The sequence below is a fragment of the Pogona vitticeps genome, chromosome 1, assembly GCF_051106095.1.
Source record: "Pogona vitticeps strain Pit_001003342236 chromosome 1, PviZW2.1, whole genome shotgun sequence".
Taxonomy (NCBI): domain Eukaryota; kingdom Metazoa; phylum Chordata; class Lepidosauria; order Squamata; family Agamidae; genus Pogona; species Pogona vitticeps.
Window position 1 is genome coordinate 174,181,623 of NC_135783.1, and position 20,303 is coordinate 174,201,925.

Consider the following 20,303-nt stretch of genomic DNA (forward strand, 5'->3'; position numbering starts at 1 on the left):
AAATGCTATCTCGATCCCAACCGTAACGGTCTTCAGGAAAACACACTCCAAAGTCCCTTAACTCATCTCCACACAGAACCTGACTACATATCCCATCATCATGACACTACTTTAGTCCGATTTACTGTGATATGCAGGAGGATTTTGGTCAGTGTTTGAGTAGGCTTATATGTCTAGGGACATGGTGGCACTGCGTGTTAAACAGCAAAAGCCTCTGTGGTGCAGGGTCAGAAGACCAGCAGTTGTAAGATCGAATCCACGCGACGGAGTGAGCTCCCGTCGCTTGTCCCAGGTCCTGCCAACCTAGCAGTTCAAAAGCATGTAAATGCGAGTAGATAAATAGGTACTACCTCGGTGGGAAGGTAATGACATTCCATGTCTAATCGTGCTGGCCATGTGACCACGGAAACTGTCTTCAGACAAACACTGGCTCTATGGCTTGGAAATGGGGATGAGCACCGCCCCCTAGAGTCGGACATGACTGGACTAAATGTCAATGGGAACCTTTATCTTTACCTTTTTATATGTCTAGCTTAATAACTTATTAATTGTACTCTGCACCAAACTACTGTACCTTCATGTAAAGCTCAGTCTTATCAGGGCTTGGTTAGATTAGATCCCCCAAGAAGCATTACCACTGGTGTGAGCAACCTAAACTTTTGAATTAGACTCCTTATCCTTGAAATCAGATGTACTGAAATTGGATTTGGATGGGAGAGAGAGACAAATGTGGGTAGAAAGATATCTTGGAAGAGGATGATAAAACTCTTCACATCATCTATTTTGAGGGAAACTTGTGGGGAGGTGCCAGAGTAAGAAAGGGTGCACAGGGGCAAGAGGGGCTTCTAAGAAGTAGACGTTCATCAGGGACTTGTGTCTGTGCATGAGTACATACGTCTCCCTTCAGTATTCCTACATGTCCTGTCTAAAATCAATAAGCCTTTTAGAGTAAAAAAATATGTTCCCAGAGAAGGAGCTGGGTTAGGTTGCTGAAGCAAAAGCCAGAAGTACAGAAGAAGCAGTGCTCTTATGATTCTAGAGGGGAAAGCTGTTTAGCAGTGGGGTCAGATACAAATGAAATGCAACAAGTAATGATATGGAGAATTACACCAGAGGTTAAATATATGTGCTATCATTACAGTGACTATTTGCGAAGTGTCTTAATGATAACACAAACATCTCCATATTTGCCAAGTAATTATCACACTGCAGTGCAATAAAATCCTGTCAGAGATTTGGTAAGAATTTACTGGATCGCATAGTGGAGTGCTGGTAGTCCCTTTTGCAGATAAAGTATACATGTAATGCAACATAAAGTTTTTGTTTACATAATAGTGGCAATTAATGCATGTTCATCCTAGCTATTTGAAATCCCCTGTCCTTTGTTCCCTGTGTCAATAACTTCTGTATTGGTTGTCAACATAAAATTGTTTTGTAATCCTGTATTCTTCATTTTTGTGTGTGACTGCATAATTTATTAAAATTACAATGAGCTGTAGAGACTGTTCTCATGTAGCTTTAGGGGTCTGTGAAGGGTTGCAGCTATACAATATGCTCTCAGCCCATGCTGGCATACAGTGTAAATAGTGCCATCTGAATGTTATGCCCTGCATAAATCTGAATGTTCTCATAATCTTAATTGCCAAACCCTTCTATTTTGTATATTTTTCATTCCATTCTGTATGTTGTCTCTTTGTTTCCATAGGCACTGGTTCAGACTACCAACCTAACAGTAAATGGAGGGACATTCAAAACCATTTCAAAAGCCCTCTGCAATCAGGAGATCACTCCTTTGTTTTTTGAATCCCTGCTACCTGATTTTGAAGAGCAGAATGTTCACCATTCTTCTGTCCAAGATGAGCGTGTGCAACACATTATGAAGAAATATGGAATTCCACAGGATTCCAGTGAGTAGTTAATTAGATTTCTAGCTGAAGCCCCTTGCAAATTCAAATGGCCACAATCTAGCAGAATGATCAAACAGAGGCAAGTTCTGATTCACGTTAATGGCCCGGGGTAAAAGCACTGCCACCATTGGTGAATTAGTCCCACTTTTCCAAGCCCAGTTTAGGAAAGTCTGAACCCAGTTTTTTATTCTTCTTCTCAGTAGGAACTATGTCTAATTAAGGTTGAACAAAATTTACCTGTTAATTTCTACAGACTTTTCTGTTTTTCCTCCCGGTTCTCATGGAAAGTCTGGAGAATATTTCAAGTATTGTTGCTTTTTTTTCAGCAGCTCTCAACATGTATGCTTCTTGCTCTCCCTAAACACATATATGAAAAAGTAGCTAAACAAACCTATGCATTATGTCCATGCAGCCCGTTGCCTGTAGGGTATCTAGCTATAGTAGTTATGAGTGGGATTACCTGTTGGAACATACATGGCGATACTGCTTCAGAGATTCTTGTTCCAACTGAGATTCTGCACTTGGTGTGCCTCTGAGCCCAAATAAATCAATTTCCCCCCAAACAACCGAGATGCCAGCTGAAGTCTTGTGTAGACTAAAGCTCTGGAGTTCTGTGAAGTTGTTAACTGTATTAAATCAAGACCTGAGGAGGGAGAGTATGTTAGCCCCACTCCCCATCATAATTCCCATTCCCTTTCTACATGTAGAGTAGACATCCTATATCTCTGCTATCTGTGGTGGCTTTCCAAGTTAGAGCCTTGATGTTTCCAGGGAGAACCTAAGTATGGATTAATTATCAATCCATTAATTAATTAAATAAATAAATACCTTGTTTCCCTGAAAATAAGCCCTAGTATAATTTTTCAGGATGCTTGTAATATAAGCCCTACCAAAAAATAAGCCCTAGTTAAGTGAAAGGCTGCCCTCCACCATTGTGCAGCAACCAGAAGAAGATGACGTGACTGTATTTGAATAAACGGAGAATCTACATGGGGAAAAAAAAACAAAGCATCCCCTGAAAATCTAGCCAGGGGGCTCTTTTGAAAGAGCCGTCCCTCAAGAAGGTAAGAGGGTTGGCTTGTAGACCAAGGGCCTTTTCAGCAGCTGCCCCCAGGCTATGGAACACCGTCCTGGCTGAGATTTGTCTGGCGCTGATGCTGATGACATTTCAGCACCAGGTCAAAACTTTCCTGTTTCAGAAGGCTTTTAATTGAAATAATATCAACTGTGGGTCCTGATGGCATTTTTTAGAGTATATATATTTTAATTGTATTTTAATTGTTTTATCTTTTTTACTGTATTTTAAATGTTTTAAGCTGCCCAGAGACCTTTGGGTAGTGTGGGCGGCATATAAGTTGAACAAACAAACAAACAAACAAACAAACCCTAATGCATTTTTGGAGCAAAAATTAATATAAGATCCTGTCTTATTTTCAGGGAAACAGGGTAGTGAAGGTTCTCTTTAGACCTTTCTCCTCAGTATATAAAGGGTGGCAGAACCAGGAATTGGAGAAAGTGGGACTAATGAGAACTCCTCCTCACATGTTGATTTTGCATGCTTACCGTATTTTTTGCACCATAAGACGCACTTTCTTCCCCTCCAAAAGGGGGGTAGAAAGTCTGTGCATCTTATGGTGCGAAGGTGGTGACTTCGCCCCCACTGGCCCCATAGGGGGGAGCGTCGCAAGGGTCCGAGGGAGCCTTCCAGGACCCTTGCGATGCTCCCCACCCCCCCACGGGGCCAGCGCAGGCGAAATCGCCAGCTTCCAGGTGGGGGGAACGTTGCAAGGGTCCTGGAAGCTCACTCAGACCCTTGCGACGCTCCTCCCACCGGCAAAATCGCCAGTTTCTGGGAGTGTTTTGAGGCTTCCCAAGCCTCAAAACACTCCCAGAAGCTGGCGATTTTACCCCCCCTGGCCCCGTGGGGGGGGGGTGCGGGTAGTGTGGCAAGGGTCCAAGGGAGCCTCCCAGGACCCTTGCCAGGCTGCCCCCACCTCCCCACGGGGCCAGCCCTGGCGAAATCGCCAGGTTCTGGGAGTGTTTGGAGGCTCCCCAAGCCTCAAAACACTCCCAGAAGCTGGCGATTTTACCCCCCCCCCGGTCCCGTGGGGGGGTGGAGGTAGCGTGGCAAGGGTCCAAGGGAGCCTCCCAGGACCCTTGCCAGGCTGCCCCCACCTCCCCACGGGGCCAGCCCTGGCGAAATCGCCAGGTTCTGGGAGTGTTTGGAGGCTCCCCAAGCCTCAAAACACTCCCAGAAGCTGGCGATTTTACCCCCCCTGGCCCCGTGTGGGGGTGGGGGTAGCGTGGCAAGGGTCCAAGGGAGCCTCCCAGGACCCTTGCCAGGCTGCCCCCACCTCCCCACGGGGCCAGCCCTGGCGAAATCGCCAGGTTCTGGGAGTGTTTGAAGGCTTGGGGAGCCTCCAAACACTCCCAGAAGCTGGCAATTTTACCCCCCCTGGTCCCGTGGGGGGGTGGGGGTAGTGTGGCAAGGGTCCAAGGGAGCCTCCCAGCACCCTTGCCAGGCTGCCCCCACCTCCCCACGGGGCCAGCCCTGGCGAAATCGCCAGCTTCCAGGACCTTTTGAGAGGCTGGAAAGCTTCTCAAAAGGTCCTGGAAGGTCGCTATTTCGCCCATGCTGGCCCCGTGGGGGGGTGGGGGGGTGGGAGTAGCGTGGCAAGGGTCTGGAAGGCCCCCTCAGACTCTTGCCACGCTACCCCCACCCACCCCCCACGGGGCCAGCGCAGGCGAAATCACCAGCTCCCAGGACCTTTTGAGAGGCTGGAAAGCTTCTCAAAAGGTCCTGGAAGGTCGCTATTTCACCCATGCTGGCCCCGTGGGGGGGGTAGCGTTGCAAGGGTCTGGAAGGCCCCCTCGGACCCTTGCCACGCTACCCCCACCCCCCCACGGGTCCAGAGGGGGCAAAATCGCCACCTTCTGGGGCTCTTTTGAAGCTTCCCAAGCCTTAAAAGAGCCCAGAAGGTGGCGATTTTGCCCCCTCTGACCCCCGGGGGGGCAGGGTGAGTCTCTAAAGGGTCCTGGAACACACTCTAGGACCCTTTGGAGGCTCACCCTTCCCCCCCCCCAGGCTAGAGGGGGCGAAATTGCCACCTTCTGGGGCTCTTCTGAAGCTTTCCAAACTTCAAAAGAGCCCCAGAATGTGGTGATTTTGCCCCCTCTGGCCTTCAGGGGGTCTGGGTGAGCCTCCAAAGGGTCCTAGGTTGTGTTCCATAAGACAGACCTCTCCATAAGGCTCACCAATTTTTAGGAGAAGAAAACATATTTTTTTCCTGTTTTCTTCTCCTAAAAATTTGGTGCGTCTTATGGAGAGGTGCGTCTTATGGAGCGAAAAATACGGTAATTAATGTCAGACTAGAGTTCAGAGTCTTCATCATCATTGACAAGGTGACAGCTAACAAGTTCCTGGTTAGGCTAGGATAAAGAAAGAGAGAGGGGGGGAGTGTCATAGAAATTACACATATGAGGCTCAATAAGATTTGCATCAGTAACTAGGATTGTTGAATCATAGTACAGTGGTGCCTCGCTTAATGATGTTAATTGGTTCCCAAAAAAACATCGCTATGGGAAAACATCGCTAAGCGAAACACCATTTCCCATAGGAATGCATTGAAAACCGGTTAATATTACCGTCCTTAAGCGAAAATCCCCATAGGAAACATTGCTAAGCGATACAATGTTTCCCCCATTGGAATGCATTGAAGCCTATTCAGTGCATTCCAATGGTTTTGCAATGTCTGTTTTTGCAATTTTAAGTGTGTCTTAAAAGGTTCAAAAATGGTTTTACAGTGGGGTCTCGACTTACGAACTTAATCCGTATTGGAAGGCAGTTCTCAGGTCAAAAAGTTCTTAAGTCGAATCTGCATTTCCCATAGGAATGCATTGAAAACCATTTAATCCGTATCTGCTCTTTTCGTCCATAGAAACTAATGGGAAGCTGCTATTCCGCCTTCTGCCACTAGAGGGGGATATTTTTTCCTTTTTTCCTTTTAACCTAAGATGACTTAGCTTTAAAAAAAAGGAAAAAAAGAGTTCGTAACTCGAATCTAAGTTCGTAAGTCGAGTCCATATATTCCTATGAGAGTGGTTCGTAAGTCGAAATGTTTGTATGTCGAGCCGTTCGTAAGTCGAGACCCCACTGTAAATGCTTGGGATCTTTATGCTTCACAGCTGTCAAACCTGCAGTTCAATGCATTCCAATGGGGGGGGGGAATTCACCAAAAATTAACAAAGAGTCAGAACAAATCCAAATTAAGTTTGCAAAGGTGTTAGAAGGTGCACTAACAATCCCAAGCATTTAAAACCATTTTTGAACATTTTAAGACACTTTAAAAATAGCGAAAACAGAACATCGCTAAGCGAAACAGGGGACCTAAAACTGTCATCGCTAAGTGAGGCAAGGTCCTGAACATCACTATGCGAAATTTCCCCATAGGGAACATCGCTAAACGGAGCACAAAATTGCTCCAAAAACTTCATCGTTAAGCGAATACATCATTAAACGAGGCACCACTGTAGATGCCCTGAATGGATGGCCCTTGTTTTCTCTTGTTATTGAATAGTCATTGTGTAGTTGATACAGAATTGTGAATTGTGCTAAATCTCTACAGACTTGCATTTCGAGGCCCAGGAATAGCCCTCTCTCCTGCCTCCCCTGGGTCTTGTAGAACGTTTCTTACCAATAAAGTTACCATGAAAAGGCATTTGAGATTTATAGTCATATAAGTGGCCCCTATAAATGTGGGGCTTTAAAGATCTAAGAGCGTATATTCTGACTTCATAGCTAGTAGTATGAGGCACAGGAAATCATACTGCTACTATGAAGATAAGCGCTGGAGGTTGGTTGGTCGGACAGACAGACAGACAGACAGATAGATAGGCAGACAGACTGACTGACTGACTGACTGACTGACTGACTGACTGATTGATTGATTGATTGATTGATTGATTGATTGATTGATTGACTGACTGACTGACTGTCTAACTGGATGCTACAAGAAGGGAGAGGCCCTTGTTCAGTTGTAGAGCATGTCTTCTGCATATGGAGCACACTGAGTGCAGTTGCAGAGGATTTCCGCTAGCTGGGCTGGGCAAGACGGATAAGGGGACCTTGGATTCCTGGGAATCCAATCCCTGCTCCAGTGACAAGACTGGAGTGAGATGAACCAGTGGTCTGACTCTGTTTGGTATTTTAAGGTGTCTTTCAGCAACTTCCACTCCAGGCATGATTGAAATCTGAAGGACAGGAAAATGGAGCAGGGAGGGTCGGGGAGGATGACTTCACATGTTGCTGAGTTTTTGAAGATCCTTTGGAAAGAAATGCAAGCTTTGAACCCTCTTTATGAGGAAAAGTTTATATCTGAAAACTGAAGTAATCTAGGCAGGAGCTGGAGTGGCTTTAATACATCACTGAATCTCAAGTCCCCAATGAATTTGGCTTTTGTATTTAAAAAGGTCACTGCTTTCATTTGGAGGAGTTGGTCTCTTTGTTCTTTTTTCCCCCAGCTGTATTGACAGACATTGGCTCCTCTGAGCTCAAAAACTTCCATTTAACCTTAAATAGAAGGTGAAGCTTCCCCCCCACGCCCCCCCCAAAAACAATGAAAACCTTGTTGGCTGAGTTCAGCAATGGGAGGTCTTTGGGGAAGATGAGCTTTGTCAAACGGCATCACATCAGTATGTGAAGGCAAGACTCCCAAAGGATTCCCTAAGAATCTGCCAGCAACCTGCAAATATCCTCCCTAAGACTATGTGCATCTGTGTTAAATGTGCTAATTTCCCTCATCTTTTTTTTAAAGCACCATTCTGTTTATCATTCTTTTTGGACTTGGTAAAGACACCTGCTGGGGCTTTGATCTGGTCTTTTCTGAAGCCCATGCTGCTTGGAAGGATTCTGTATACACCAGACACCCCTGAAACACGAGCAATCATGGAAAAGGTAATGCCACACTCAATGAAATCAATAGTTCACAGTTATTAGAAAACACTTGGTACTTGTAGCAAACAGCAGTCAGAAGATTGTTTCCACAGTGGCCTGGGGAGGGGCAGAATTCATAATGTGAATTGGTCTTCAGAATATGTCACTTGGTTGAAAAGAGGTCTTGTACAAGCAGTTGCTCAGAAATTACTATTAACATGAACAAGAGTGGTCGCAAACCAAGGCCTCAGGCACTCCTAAACACTCCCAATATTTGCCTTCCAAATTAGTGTTATTATCATATTAGCAGTCATTTGTTTTTGTGATTGAGGTAACAAATCACACTGGGTATTATTTTGTGACTAAGAATAACACTTTTATATTGAGAGCTTTATCCTTTAAATCTGTGTGATTGCCCAGATATGCATTTTTATTGACTTCTCGATTTCTTTTATTTTGTTTCATTTCTCTAAGTCTAATTCAACGTTGAAACTGATGGATAATTTAATGCAAAAATCCCAGGAGTGGCTGGACAGTTCACCACTGCTCATGAACTCACTGACCATGTTGAATGAAACCATCCCAATAGTGAAGGTAATCACTCTTCATCTCATTAACAGATACCACTGATTTTGTATGTTACTTTCATTTTGTGGTAGCTGAGAACTCCGTTGCATGGGATTCCAAGCATGTTGCCTAATCTAAGAATCCCTACCATGGACTGAAATACATGTGGAAACAGCAGAAAAGTTTCCCCACCACTCATAAACACACACACACACACACACACACACACACACAGAGAGAGAGAGAGAGAGAGAGAGAGAGAGAGAGAGAGAGAGAGAGAGAGAGAATGACAAAATAACAAAATGTCCAGGAATGCAAGCATCTAGTACAGCAGGATAATAGCCCACAAAGAAGAATGTTTTTACTAGAGTGTTAGCATTATAGCTGTTTTCCCATGCAATGTGAAAGGAAAGATGAGCACATTGGAGACAGTATGTGGATGAGTGTATTTGCATATGTGTGCCAGAAGAGAAAAGCCCAGGACACTAGAAGGATTTAATGAGAGCTCATGTCCTTTCATCCGTCCATCTAGATATCCTGCCCTCAAATCTGGAGGACTGGGCTGTATAAGGCTGTATAGGGCACTCAGTATGAAATGATGCAAGATGATGTTTACAGTGAGATAGTGCAATGTTTATTCTCATACAAACTTTTTTTAAAGAGGTGTTGAAACAGTACCCTGTTTAAGTCACTCAGGTTTTTAAGATGATGCTTGCTGTGTTTCATTTTGACTTAGAAATGTAATAATCTAAGCTGCTAACTCGAGTAGCCATGTACAATGGACTTGATCTTTATGAGCAAAGTCTATGTACCACAACACAGTACATATGGCTGGAAGCTGCACTTAGTGCAAATGCTTTTCCATGCGTTTTGACCAGTATAAACTATGGGGGAGGGGGCTGCTTTGATTCAGCTGTACCACCTCCTAATTACTTTCAAGCTCTAATTTAAAGACTTAGCAATCATCTATAAAGTCCTATGTAGTCCAGAGCCTCTGCATGTAGACCTGAGAATGCCTGCTTCCTGGTCTCTGCGGCAGTAGAGCCGTCTCTCTCCAGGTACAGGGGCAGGAATCTGAGCAATAGTATTCATTGCCAATTGAAGCTCATTTGGGTTCAGTTGGCAACAAATACCATCCCTATTGGTTTTCTAATGAAAGGTGAATACAGTGGTGCCTCGCTAGATGATTTAATTCCACTTAAATCGCTGTTTAGCAAAATCATTGTCTACCGAAAAGCATTTCCCCATTGGAATGCATTGAAACCTGTTTAATGCATTCCAATGGGGAAGAATCGTCGTTGTCTAGTGAAGATCGGCCATAGGAAAGTTGCTTTGCGAACCGCTAATCAGCTGTTTAAATAGCTGTCTTGCGAAGCTTAGGTCCTGAAAACACCCGTTTTGTGAGCGCGGAGGGAGCTGTCAAAATCGTTGTCTAGCGAAAATCGGTTTGCGAAGCAGGGAACAAACATTGTCCAGCGAAATTCCCCCATAGGAATCACTGTTTTGTGAATCGCTATAGCGGTCGCAAAAAGTCAATGTCTAGTGAAAAAACTGTCATGCGGGGTAACTGCCTAGCGAGGCACCACAGTATACAGCTTTTTAAGAACTGCATTGGCTGACCAAGCTAGACCCCTGAGTTCTCATTTTAAATGTAACTTATACTCAGCTGTGCATCAAATTGGTTTTATAACTATGAGGCTCCTAGGCTAAATCTGAGTTATCTCTAAAGGGAACTGGAAATGGTCTGTGTCTCCATCCTCAGGATTACTCTTTTGGAAATCTTTTAATCATCTCCCCCTCCAAAATGTAAAATAGTTGTTGGATAGTTATCTAGAAAATGACTCGGCACCACTCTAGGTATAAGGGTGTATTTGTCCTTGGGATTGGCTGCCAACACCAAATAATTAAACAGGAAGTGATTAGAAATCATTTCTTGGTTCTGGGTTCACTCCCCATCTCAGTTTGAAGCCTTCTGGGCCAAAACAAGGTACAGGAAGGGTATGGTCCATGTTCTGTAGAATCGTGCTTCTTTGTTTTCTTAAAATAAGCTAGTGTTCTGTTGCCTAAATGCAGAGCGGAAGGAAAGTTGCATAAGCATCTCCTCCATTCTAGCAGACTCCCCACTGTTGCATGACTAAAATAAAACAATAAAATAAGAGTAAACCCCCTAATTAATTCTATCAACTTAGCGTAAGTCTTTTCTTTGATACCAATGGAATAAAGTCATAACACTGTGGAGTCTACACAATATTGTCTGTCTGAACAAGGTACTTAGCAAATCAATAACCAACAATCATAAATTCATTTTAGGAACAAAAGGGCTTAGAAGAAATTATATGCATTAATTCATCATAAAGTATCTGCATTGATTCAGCAAATGAAGATAAGCAAAGACTAGCATTTGTTCAGTTTAGTTCGCAGTTAAATACTGCTTCTCAGCCAAAAACAAAAAACAAAACCACCCAAACAGTCAATTTTATTCATGTTCAGGAATGCACTTTGTTATGTGTACAGTCTAACAAGCCCAGCTCATCTTGTTGACCATGCTGCTTGTCCAGCAAGCCACTTCCCTTTACCACATCTTATAAAAGTGTACCTTGGCACACCTTTATAGCAACTATACTAGAACCGTCTGTTCCTTAAGTGGGCCGAATATCTCCAGCTGCTTCCTCATCCCAGCCTGACCATGGTGGTGAAGAAAAGCAGGGGGCAGTCAATACTTGCATTCCACATCTTCTGTCTACAACCCCAATCCATTCTGTTTGTTTGGATATTTTCAAATAAGCTGAAATGTAGTTGTATTAAAACTAAAATGTTGGCCTTCTTCATTTGTTGGTGCTCCAACTCATTTGAGATGGCTCAGACGTGGCTTTTTCTGTTCCTTTTTGGTGGTCTGTCCTTTTGAAACAATTATTTTCATCTTCTTTTCTATAAGGTTTTGCAGCCAGCCTTCTGTGCAGTGGTGCTTTTGTCAGTTCTGGTGCGCCAAGTAGAATTCCTGACAGTATATTTGGCAGAAATAATTATAACGTAGGAACTTATGAGAAGCATGCCAAATTTAGCATAACATGTGGAAACAAAGGCATGTGGGGAATTTGTTCTCTTTTTTGCTTTCCACAAATTGGGATGTGGGGTGGGGGATGCATGTATCTAATAATATTGGAACAATGGGTTCTTATTGTCCAAATATGCCCATTGGAAAATCTCCTATGAAACATGCTTATGAATGTTGTCAGTAAAGATGCCTTCCAGGTGTATTTGGAGTGTTCTGTATTATATAGGGATTGTTTTTGTAACTACTGCAAGGCAGGATTTGTATTTAGCTCAGATCTGCTTCAAATTTATAACTAAACTCAGTTTTTAGAAATCAAAACTGATAAGCCTCTCCTGTAAGCAGCCTTTCTCCTTTTGAATTCCAGCATGCCTCCCTGTAGGATTTCAAAAGTTTGTGTGACCACTTAAGTGCCAGTAAAAGTAGGTGCATTGCTAAACCCACTTGAGAAATTGATTAAAGTCAGATTTTCAAAATGTGTTTAGGAACATATCTATTTTTATATTAATTTGAGGTAGGAGTTGTTAGATTAGTCAGAAATGAGGGAGGACTGACATGAAGGAGGGATTAGATATGGCACAACATGGGGAGTTTTTCCTTTGTGCCAGTTTTATACATTGAGATCTATTTGCTAAGGGTCTTGATTTTTCAGGGTTTTTTCATCCTTGGTATGTGTTTAATATCACAGCATGGTGTTAAATAAATCCTCTGTCCCACAACCTTAATCTCAGTCTGAACTGCACTTCCTATAATTTGTCTCTGATTCTGAATCATAAAGGCCAGCACTTCAGCATTCACCAGGAGCTGTTCAAGCTTTCCTCACAGGGGACTCACTTCTTACTTCTGCAGCTATGGGTCTAATTTTGAAAAGTAGCTGAATAATTTGATATACTTTGTTTAAGCAAACATATTGTGTCATTTGATAGAATACACTGCAGAATCCTTTTGTTCAATTGTTCATCAAGATCATGGTGAAGTTGGATGCTGTTGATCTTCTAAACCAAATTGATCAGTTGGGTAAGTCACATACATTCATCTTATCAAGAAATGGCGGTGATTGGTCAAATTATATCTGAAGATGGAAGAATACAGATACCTGAGACAATGTATTTTATTTAATCCTTGCAAACGTGGAGGTACTTATGAAATAAGCGAGGAGGAAGTCTTGTTAGGAATCTCAGCATCATCACTGGGAATATTTCTTATGCCTGGCATCTGTTCTTACAAATCAGGCTCCAGACAAAAAAATAAAAAAATAAAAAGAAGACAAAAACAGACTAGCACCTTAAAGACTAACTGCTAAGTTTTAATGTGAGCTTTCATGGACAAATCCACTTCTTTTATTTTTTTCATTTCTTGTTTTAATACTTATTTTGTTTTTCCCTGCTATGGTAGCACATACTTACATGGCTACCTCTTCTAAAACTACACATGTCCACACAAAATTATTTTTAACCACCACTCATTCCTCAAATACACTTTTTTGTGAAACATAATTACATTACAAAGCTGTACTGTATATTGGTTACTGAAAAAAATGTGAACAGACTGATCCTAGGTGTTTATTTTTTTCCCCTTAAGTTATGTAAGTTTGCTTAGTACAGTTGACATAACATATTTCATTTGCAGAATTTGGACTTGGGAAGACTCATGTGTCCTAGTAAAATGAATGAATGGCAAATCATTCCTTTGCTTCCATTTTACGCATATAGCTCTGTTCTGTAAAACAGCTAAATCCACAAGCCTTCAACAGAGAACAACAAATTAATTCAATGGGTGACTTGACTTGTCCATTTTTAAAGTCAGATTCCCATCTTTCAAATCTTAATACCAAAAACTCCATATGTGTGACACAATTCTTTAGCTAACAGGAACAAGGTTTCGTAGCATTTTTGTGAGATGTTCTTAAAAGACGCATATTCTTAGTTCAGCTGATAGAAATAATAATAATGAGGTGGCAAGCGAATTTGTTTGGTCAACACTAGCAACTTTTTGCTTTAGAAGTATAGCACACATAGTCAGTTCATGGCTGAGATGGGTTTTCAGCACAGCACGCCTGATTCTGTACAGTTTCTGCACTGAAGAGTGCCATATGTATCTTCAATGGTAAACTGGAATATTCTGCTCACCTAGGAGATTATTTCCGCCACTGCACACAGAGAAGAAGCATCATGGAGAAAGAACAGAGCAACACAGGCCTTCCTAGATTATTTTTGTATCCCTTTAAGAGCTTTATATGAGGATGTTTGAGAGTGTGTGATGCCTCCGGAACTCCCGGTAAAGAGCTATTGTGGAATGTATTTGTGCAAACTGCATTCTCTGGTGATATACACCCAAAATATGGCTCTCAAAATCTAGGCAGGTGTATACGTGGCCAGAAACTCATTTAAAAAAAACCTCTCCTAAAGAACTTACATTCTTTGTGTTGTAGTTGCTTTCTATCTACATGTCAGAAAACAGCAAGCAGCATAGTAACTCAGAACTAGAGTAGGACCATTGAATCAGTGGAACTTGACTCACCAAATCCCCACTGATTCAATGGACCTATTCTATTGGTGACTTACTACTACACTAAGCAACAAGATTTCAGCCATTGTTTTAATGTCTTCTGGCCACTGGAGTATGCTGTTCTGCCATAATAATATAATTATGATTTGAAGACCTGAAAATAACTGTATAAACTCTTCCAGAGTAATTTAGATTTAAAGGTTTCAGGTATAGACTCTGCTCAGCGAACTGGAATCTACAATTACACAATATCTATACAGACAAGTTATAAGAGAGAAAACAGATTAATCTTTCACATGTTGAATTCCTTTTCAGCAGGATAGCTGTTCTGTCATGTTGTATATAAAAACCTGGGGTTGTCTCTTTGTCCCCATTTACTATCATGTTTGAATGTGACAAAGGAAGAGATGCCAATGGCAGGGTCAGAGTTTCCTTCTTCTAATCACTGTGGCTCTGGGATGCCTTGCATTCGGAACTGAGCATTCTGTCTGGTGTGGAGCAGAAAGCAAACTTCCTGCAACTGTTCCCTACTCTTCCCCTTACTGTGGTCCTCTTTCTGAGAGCCACAGCAGGTTCAGTCCTCAGTGGCTCCCACTGAGGCAAAATAATTGAGCCACAGTTAGAAAAGAGGGCAACTGAAGTGGCCAGGGACAGACTGCATCACTAGCAGTGTTTCTGGCCATACATTGTCATTTTTTAATTCTCACACACAAGCAGAAGGTTACTGTTTCTTTCTATGGGGAAAGTAATATGGACCAGATGTGCACTGGGAAAAATCCCATTGTCTATGAAAATGTGCTTGGGTTCTTTCAAAACTGGTGATAGTTCCTCACTTTTGGTGGGAAGAAGAGGCTGAGACTGAATTAAAGGATTAACAATTGTTGATCTATTCTCTTGTGTAGTCTCAACATCAATAACAACTGGGTCGAAACACGACAAATCGGGTAACTGTCCATAACAAGTTAACTGGGACTCATCGTCCAACTTCAGTCCATTCACTGTGGGGCTGGCCCAAACCATTCATGATTGGTAATATTGCATAGGGGAGCACTCCTCATCGCTCATACTGTCCCACAACATGGGTGTCATGCCCAATCTCCCTCCCTTGGTGGGCTGTTGTACATTGGATCAGGGCAAATCACCTTCCTCTCACATCCTTGTCCGCGTGGAAACACAATCACGGTCCATTCTTGTGTTCATAGACCATTTCTCCTTCTTTAGGAATGTCTGGATTTGGAAGTGGACCTCCTACTCTCAGATTAGGGAAGTCTTTAAGTAGGTTGCGTGCTTTCTCATGTTTCTGATCAACATTCCCTGAATCTATCTCTGATTGATCCTCTCTTCTCCCTTTTTCTATCACTCTCCTGCTAAACCTCTGTTCTTCCCCTTCTTTTATCTCCTCCTCTCACAAAGAAAGTTTTAACTCCTCCCCTTTTCTTCCTTCTCCTTCCTCCACCAAACAAACCTCTATTTCTTTCTTCCCATCCCCCAACACTCCTGTCACTCCTTCTATGTCACCCTCTTTGATCTCCTTTTCCTCCTTTTCAGGTCCTGTTGATGAGAATGGCATACTTGTATACTGTTCTCCTTCACATGCCCCCCCCCCCGAGTGGGCCATCCTCTCTTCTATTGGAGCTTCCCATTCTCCCTGTCAGGAAAAAATAACCAGCATTAGCATGAGTACTACCCTTTTTATATTGGACTTGGAATGCAAAAGGTTGAAGGCTTCGGTATCATCTGGTTAGCCTAGAATTGGTATCTTTCATATGATTCAACCATTGTAAAGGGTCATGGTCAGTAACCAATGTGAAAGGGGTGCCTAGCAGATAGTATCTTAGTGTTTGTATGTCCCATTTGGCTGCTAATGCTTCTTTTTCAATGATGGCATAGTTTTGTTCGTGCCGTGTTAATTTCTTACTTAGATGCATTACTGGATATTCTATTCCTTCTTTTTCCTGAGATAACACTGCCCCTATCCCTCCGTCTGAAGTGTCAGTTTGCACTATAAAAGACAAATTGAAATCTAGGGCGTAACAGCTGGTTAGCTCAGCTAATATTTTCTTTAAATGTTCAAAAACCTTCTGTTCTTTGAGCACCCAGGTTACTTTATTAGCCAGTCTTTTCCTAGTCAGATGTGTGAGCGGGGCAGCTATTTCTGCGAAATTAGGGACAAATTGGCGGTAACTGGCTAATCCTAAGAATTGTTGGACTTCCTTCTTACTCTTTGGTGGAGTCCATGCTGAAATTTTTTCTACCTTATCAGATACAGGTTGTATCTTGCCTTGCTCCACTTGAAATCCTAAGAACTTCACTCCTTTCTTGGCTATCTTACATTTAGAGGGATTTACTTTCAGCCCGGCTCTCTTTAACTCCACTACTACCTTTTCTAAATGCTCTATATGTTTCGCCTAGCTGTTACTGTAAATCAAGATATCATCAATGTAAGCCCCCAAAAATGTCTTGACAGGTTCCAAAACCCTATCCATTAACCTCTGAAATATAGCAGCTGCTCCATGCCACCCAAATGGCATTCTTGTAAAATGAAACAATCCCTTGGGTGTGACAAAAACCGTCTTCTCCTTATCAGCATCTTTCAACAGAATTTGCCAATAACCCTTGGTCACATCTAGGGATGACAGGTACTTGGCTCATCCTAGCCTTTCCAATAAATCTTCTATCTTTGGCATAGGATGCACATCAAATTTAAACACTTCATTTAGTTTCTGAAGTCTATGTATAATCATACACTACCATGTGGTTTGGATACCACCACTGGGTAACTCCTCCATGGGCTTATTCGACCACCCTGATGTGCATTATGAACTAAGACTGTATCAGAACACACTTTCGGTTGTATCTCATGCCCACATACTTTAGAAAGTATTCAAAAAAAAGTGGAAAGGCTGGAATCACATGAGCTTTGCTTGCTGTTCCTAATCTTCTCATTGAAACCAAGCACATTTCTTAGAAAACTGAGGTTCCCTGGAATATAGTTGGAAAGTCACTGCACAAGGCAGTATCATTTTAGACTGTATATGGGGATTATAACATCTTGACTAAGTATATATAGTGATATTGCTTCCAATAGAAAACTACACCATGGAAACATAGCATTTATTGTTACTCTCATCTATTGATACAACTTTACCTATTGAGTAAGTGCTAGGCTCTGATGGGGATGAGATTTCATTTTGCCCTTGTGAATCAGTAAAAAGACTATAATAAATTAATATTATTTTTTCAGCATTCTTGTGACTCACAAAGGAGAATCATGCATTATAATTCTTTTGGTTTTTTTTCATTCCCTTACCCCCAGATGATATACGTTTGGAATTGCAGAACAATGCTGAAATCATAGGTCAGCTTAGTACCTTAGCTGGGCTAGCAGTAAATACTTCCTCCTGTGTCTTATTTGACCGCATTCAACCCCACAAGACTGTAGAGGACTTGGAGACAGTGGCAAAAGACCTCTTTCTGAAGAATGAACTTTTTGGAAGTAAGTAATATCATTTGACCTGAGGTATTTTTTTCCGAACCTTATTCAAGATCAAGTGTTGAAACATACATCTTATGGTTGAGCTAAATTTAAACTGTTCTGCCTGTGAGTTTGAAGCATGTTACTCACCCAATCCAATCTGATCCCTGTATTCCATCATCATCCAGTCACAACTGCAGCAAATGAATTGCCTTGCAAAAAGCAGCAGACTGCCCAGTTTCTTGTGGCTTGCCACAAACACCATCTGTTACAATAATAGGCTTTGAGCAATTGGGGCTGTGCATCTTGTTTTCAGATGACATGTGTCTGTTGCATGTCATTCTGGCTCAGTTCTGAGATGTCCTTTTTATGTTCTTCTTCATTTCTTAACAGAAAGTGGAAGAACAAAAGAAAATATGTGTTACAACCTCCCGCCATTTTTTTCAAATGGGAAAGAATTGATTCCACCTTTTTAAATGTTGTAAATGAAAAAAAGGAAAGCAATTGCTGCACTCATAATTTAAACAGTAAAATTATATTTAGCAGTAATTATAGCTAGCAAGGGAATATAGCATTATACAGTATACATTAATGGAATTGAGATGAACAGTGGGCTTTGGGTAACTGGCTGGTTGCCCACCTGGAATCCTAGTAGTATGCCATGCCACCTGACTGTCACACAGTGAGAAATCGAATCAGGATATTGTTAATTAGCTGCAATTTGCCACTGTGAGTTATGCCATTTCCCTTCCACCAGCTTAACGGCATAAGATTTTTGACTTTGGGTTGAAAAAAATATTTTTGGGCACACAAAACTCAAGTGCCAATATTTCTCTTGGAGGCAAGTTCCAAACTCTTATATAATTCATATCTTAAACATTCTTCTTCTATCTGCCCACACCTCCTTGAACTGTTACCTCATGATCAACATAAACTCTTCTGGTATTACCTTGTATCTCCACTAACAGGGAGAAGGTATTAAGGTCTGGTGCAGTGGTTCCCAAATATTTAGGAGTCACAGCTCACTTGATTTACTGACCACTGGCCAGAGCTTCCCTTGCTTGGGGGGGGGGTCATCAGGAGTCTCACTATCACCACGGGTGGGATCTTGATACCCCTCCCTGTCCATCCCATCTCCTCCCCCCTCAAATATCCCAGAGGGACCCCCTTCTTCCAGGTCCTGATGCAGGAAATTCACAAGATCACCAAGTAAGCGCCCCACTAGGGACCATAGAGATGGGGCAAGGAGAGGTAGGCACATGGCCTCCATGTGTGGTTCCTGTTTGACACAGAGCAATGAACAGCTCCTCTACAGCCTTCATAGCTCTGTGTTCCATCCCTTTTCCCATGGTGCCCCTAGCTTGGTTCACAGATGCACCACCAAGCCACGGCACACAGTTTGGAAACCTCTGGTCCAGTGGATTATTATGATTATGTCATAATATAATTGATAACCCAGTGTTAAAATGGTTGTGCAATACCACCATAACTGGTAGAATGTTTTCTTCCCCAGTACAAGACTATTGGGCATCCTTTCTTTAGTTCTTGCTGAACAAAGTTCAGTAAACTTGCAAGGTGCTTGGTAAAAAAAATATATCAACAGACAGTCAGCGAAAAAGAGGTGGAAATCTTTGTTGGTTTCAAACAGGCAAGTATTCATGTCATTTGAATAGTAGAGGTAGCTGGGTGGGTGGATGGGAAGGTGAGTAGAATTGTACTGCAGAAAAACAGAATCAAACCTTGTTTGTAACTATATATGACATAATTGCATCCAAAGATTTTTAAAGGATAAATATTTTCCCTTTGGTCTTTTCCCTACACCAGATTGATTTGGGCAATCTCTCTCTATGTCTGTTCCTCTCCCTCTTTCTTTTAAGGTGTCATTTTCCACTTGCCGTCAGACAGGAAGAGAGAGGAGAGAGCAATTCCTGGTGCTGTTTCTCTTCCCCCAATAGTCAATTATACCATCCGAATGAGCAGCAAGATCTCGCAAACCACAAGAAGAATAAGAGAAAAAATCTGGACCGTAGGGCCACATAATTCAGCCTCACAGAGCCAAATCTACAGTCGAGCATTTGTCTACATCCAGGACAGCATTGACAGAGCAATAATTGAGTTACAGACAGGGAAAAAAACAGAAGAAATAGCTGTACAAGTTCAGGCTACACCTTACCCCTGCTGGAATAAAGATATGTAAGTCTTTAACTGAACCCTGATCACCAGAGTATTTAGTATCATAATAGGACAAGGAATGGTTTGCAATGTCATTAGTTGAATCAGTTTTCCAAGATGTGTTACATCTGTTTCAGCAACAGCAAGACACAAGCTAAAATGTTGTGGCACCTTTAAGACAAACTAACATGTACTTTCAGTGTGAGCTTCTGTGGATTACAACACACTTCTTTCAGACCCTTGGAGCAAAATATTTGGCCACAGGTCTGCAGCACAGGCTAAACCACAGAAGCCTGTGCTGCAGGGTCAGAAGACCAAACAGTCATAAGATTGAATCCACGCGACAGAGTGAGTGCCCGTCGCTTGGCCCAGCTCCTGCCAACCTAATGGTTCGAAAGCGTGCAAATGCAAGTAGATTAATAGGGACCACCTCGGTGGGAAGGTAACAGCGTTCCGTGTCTAAGTCACACTGGCCATGTGACCACGGACAGATTGTCTTCGGACAAAACGCTGGCTCTATGGCTTGGAAACGGGGATGAGCACCGCCCCCTAGAGTCAGACACGACTGGACAAAAATTGTCAAGGGGAACCTTTACCTTTTACCTGCAGCACACAGGGTGTGGGTATGAAAGGGAGATTAAATATGAGGATTTTGTATTTGTTTTGTTTTTCTTGTTACTAATAGACCCA

General features: G+C 42.3%; 1 protein-coding gene across 1 annotated transcript in view; it reads left to right on the forward strand.

Moving 5' to 3' along the window:
- Positions 1-20,303, forward strand: part of ABCA12 (ATP binding cassette subfamily A member 12) — a 157,251-nt gene that overhangs the window by 53,795 nt on the left and 83,153 nt on the right. The window contains exons 16-21 of the mRNA XM_072977676.2: positions 1,706-1,907; positions 7,721-7,860; positions 8,314-8,433; positions 12,385-12,475; positions 17,283-17,462; positions 19,319-19,634. Of these exons, the coding sequence (XP_072833777.2) occupies positions 1,706-1,907; positions 7,721-7,860; positions 8,314-8,433; positions 12,385-12,475; positions 17,283-17,462; positions 19,319-19,634 (1,049 nt within the window). The remainder of the gene's footprint in view (positions 1-1,705; positions 1,908-7,720; positions 7,861-8,313; positions 8,434-12,384; positions 12,476-17,282; positions 17,463-19,318; positions 19,635-20,303) is intronic.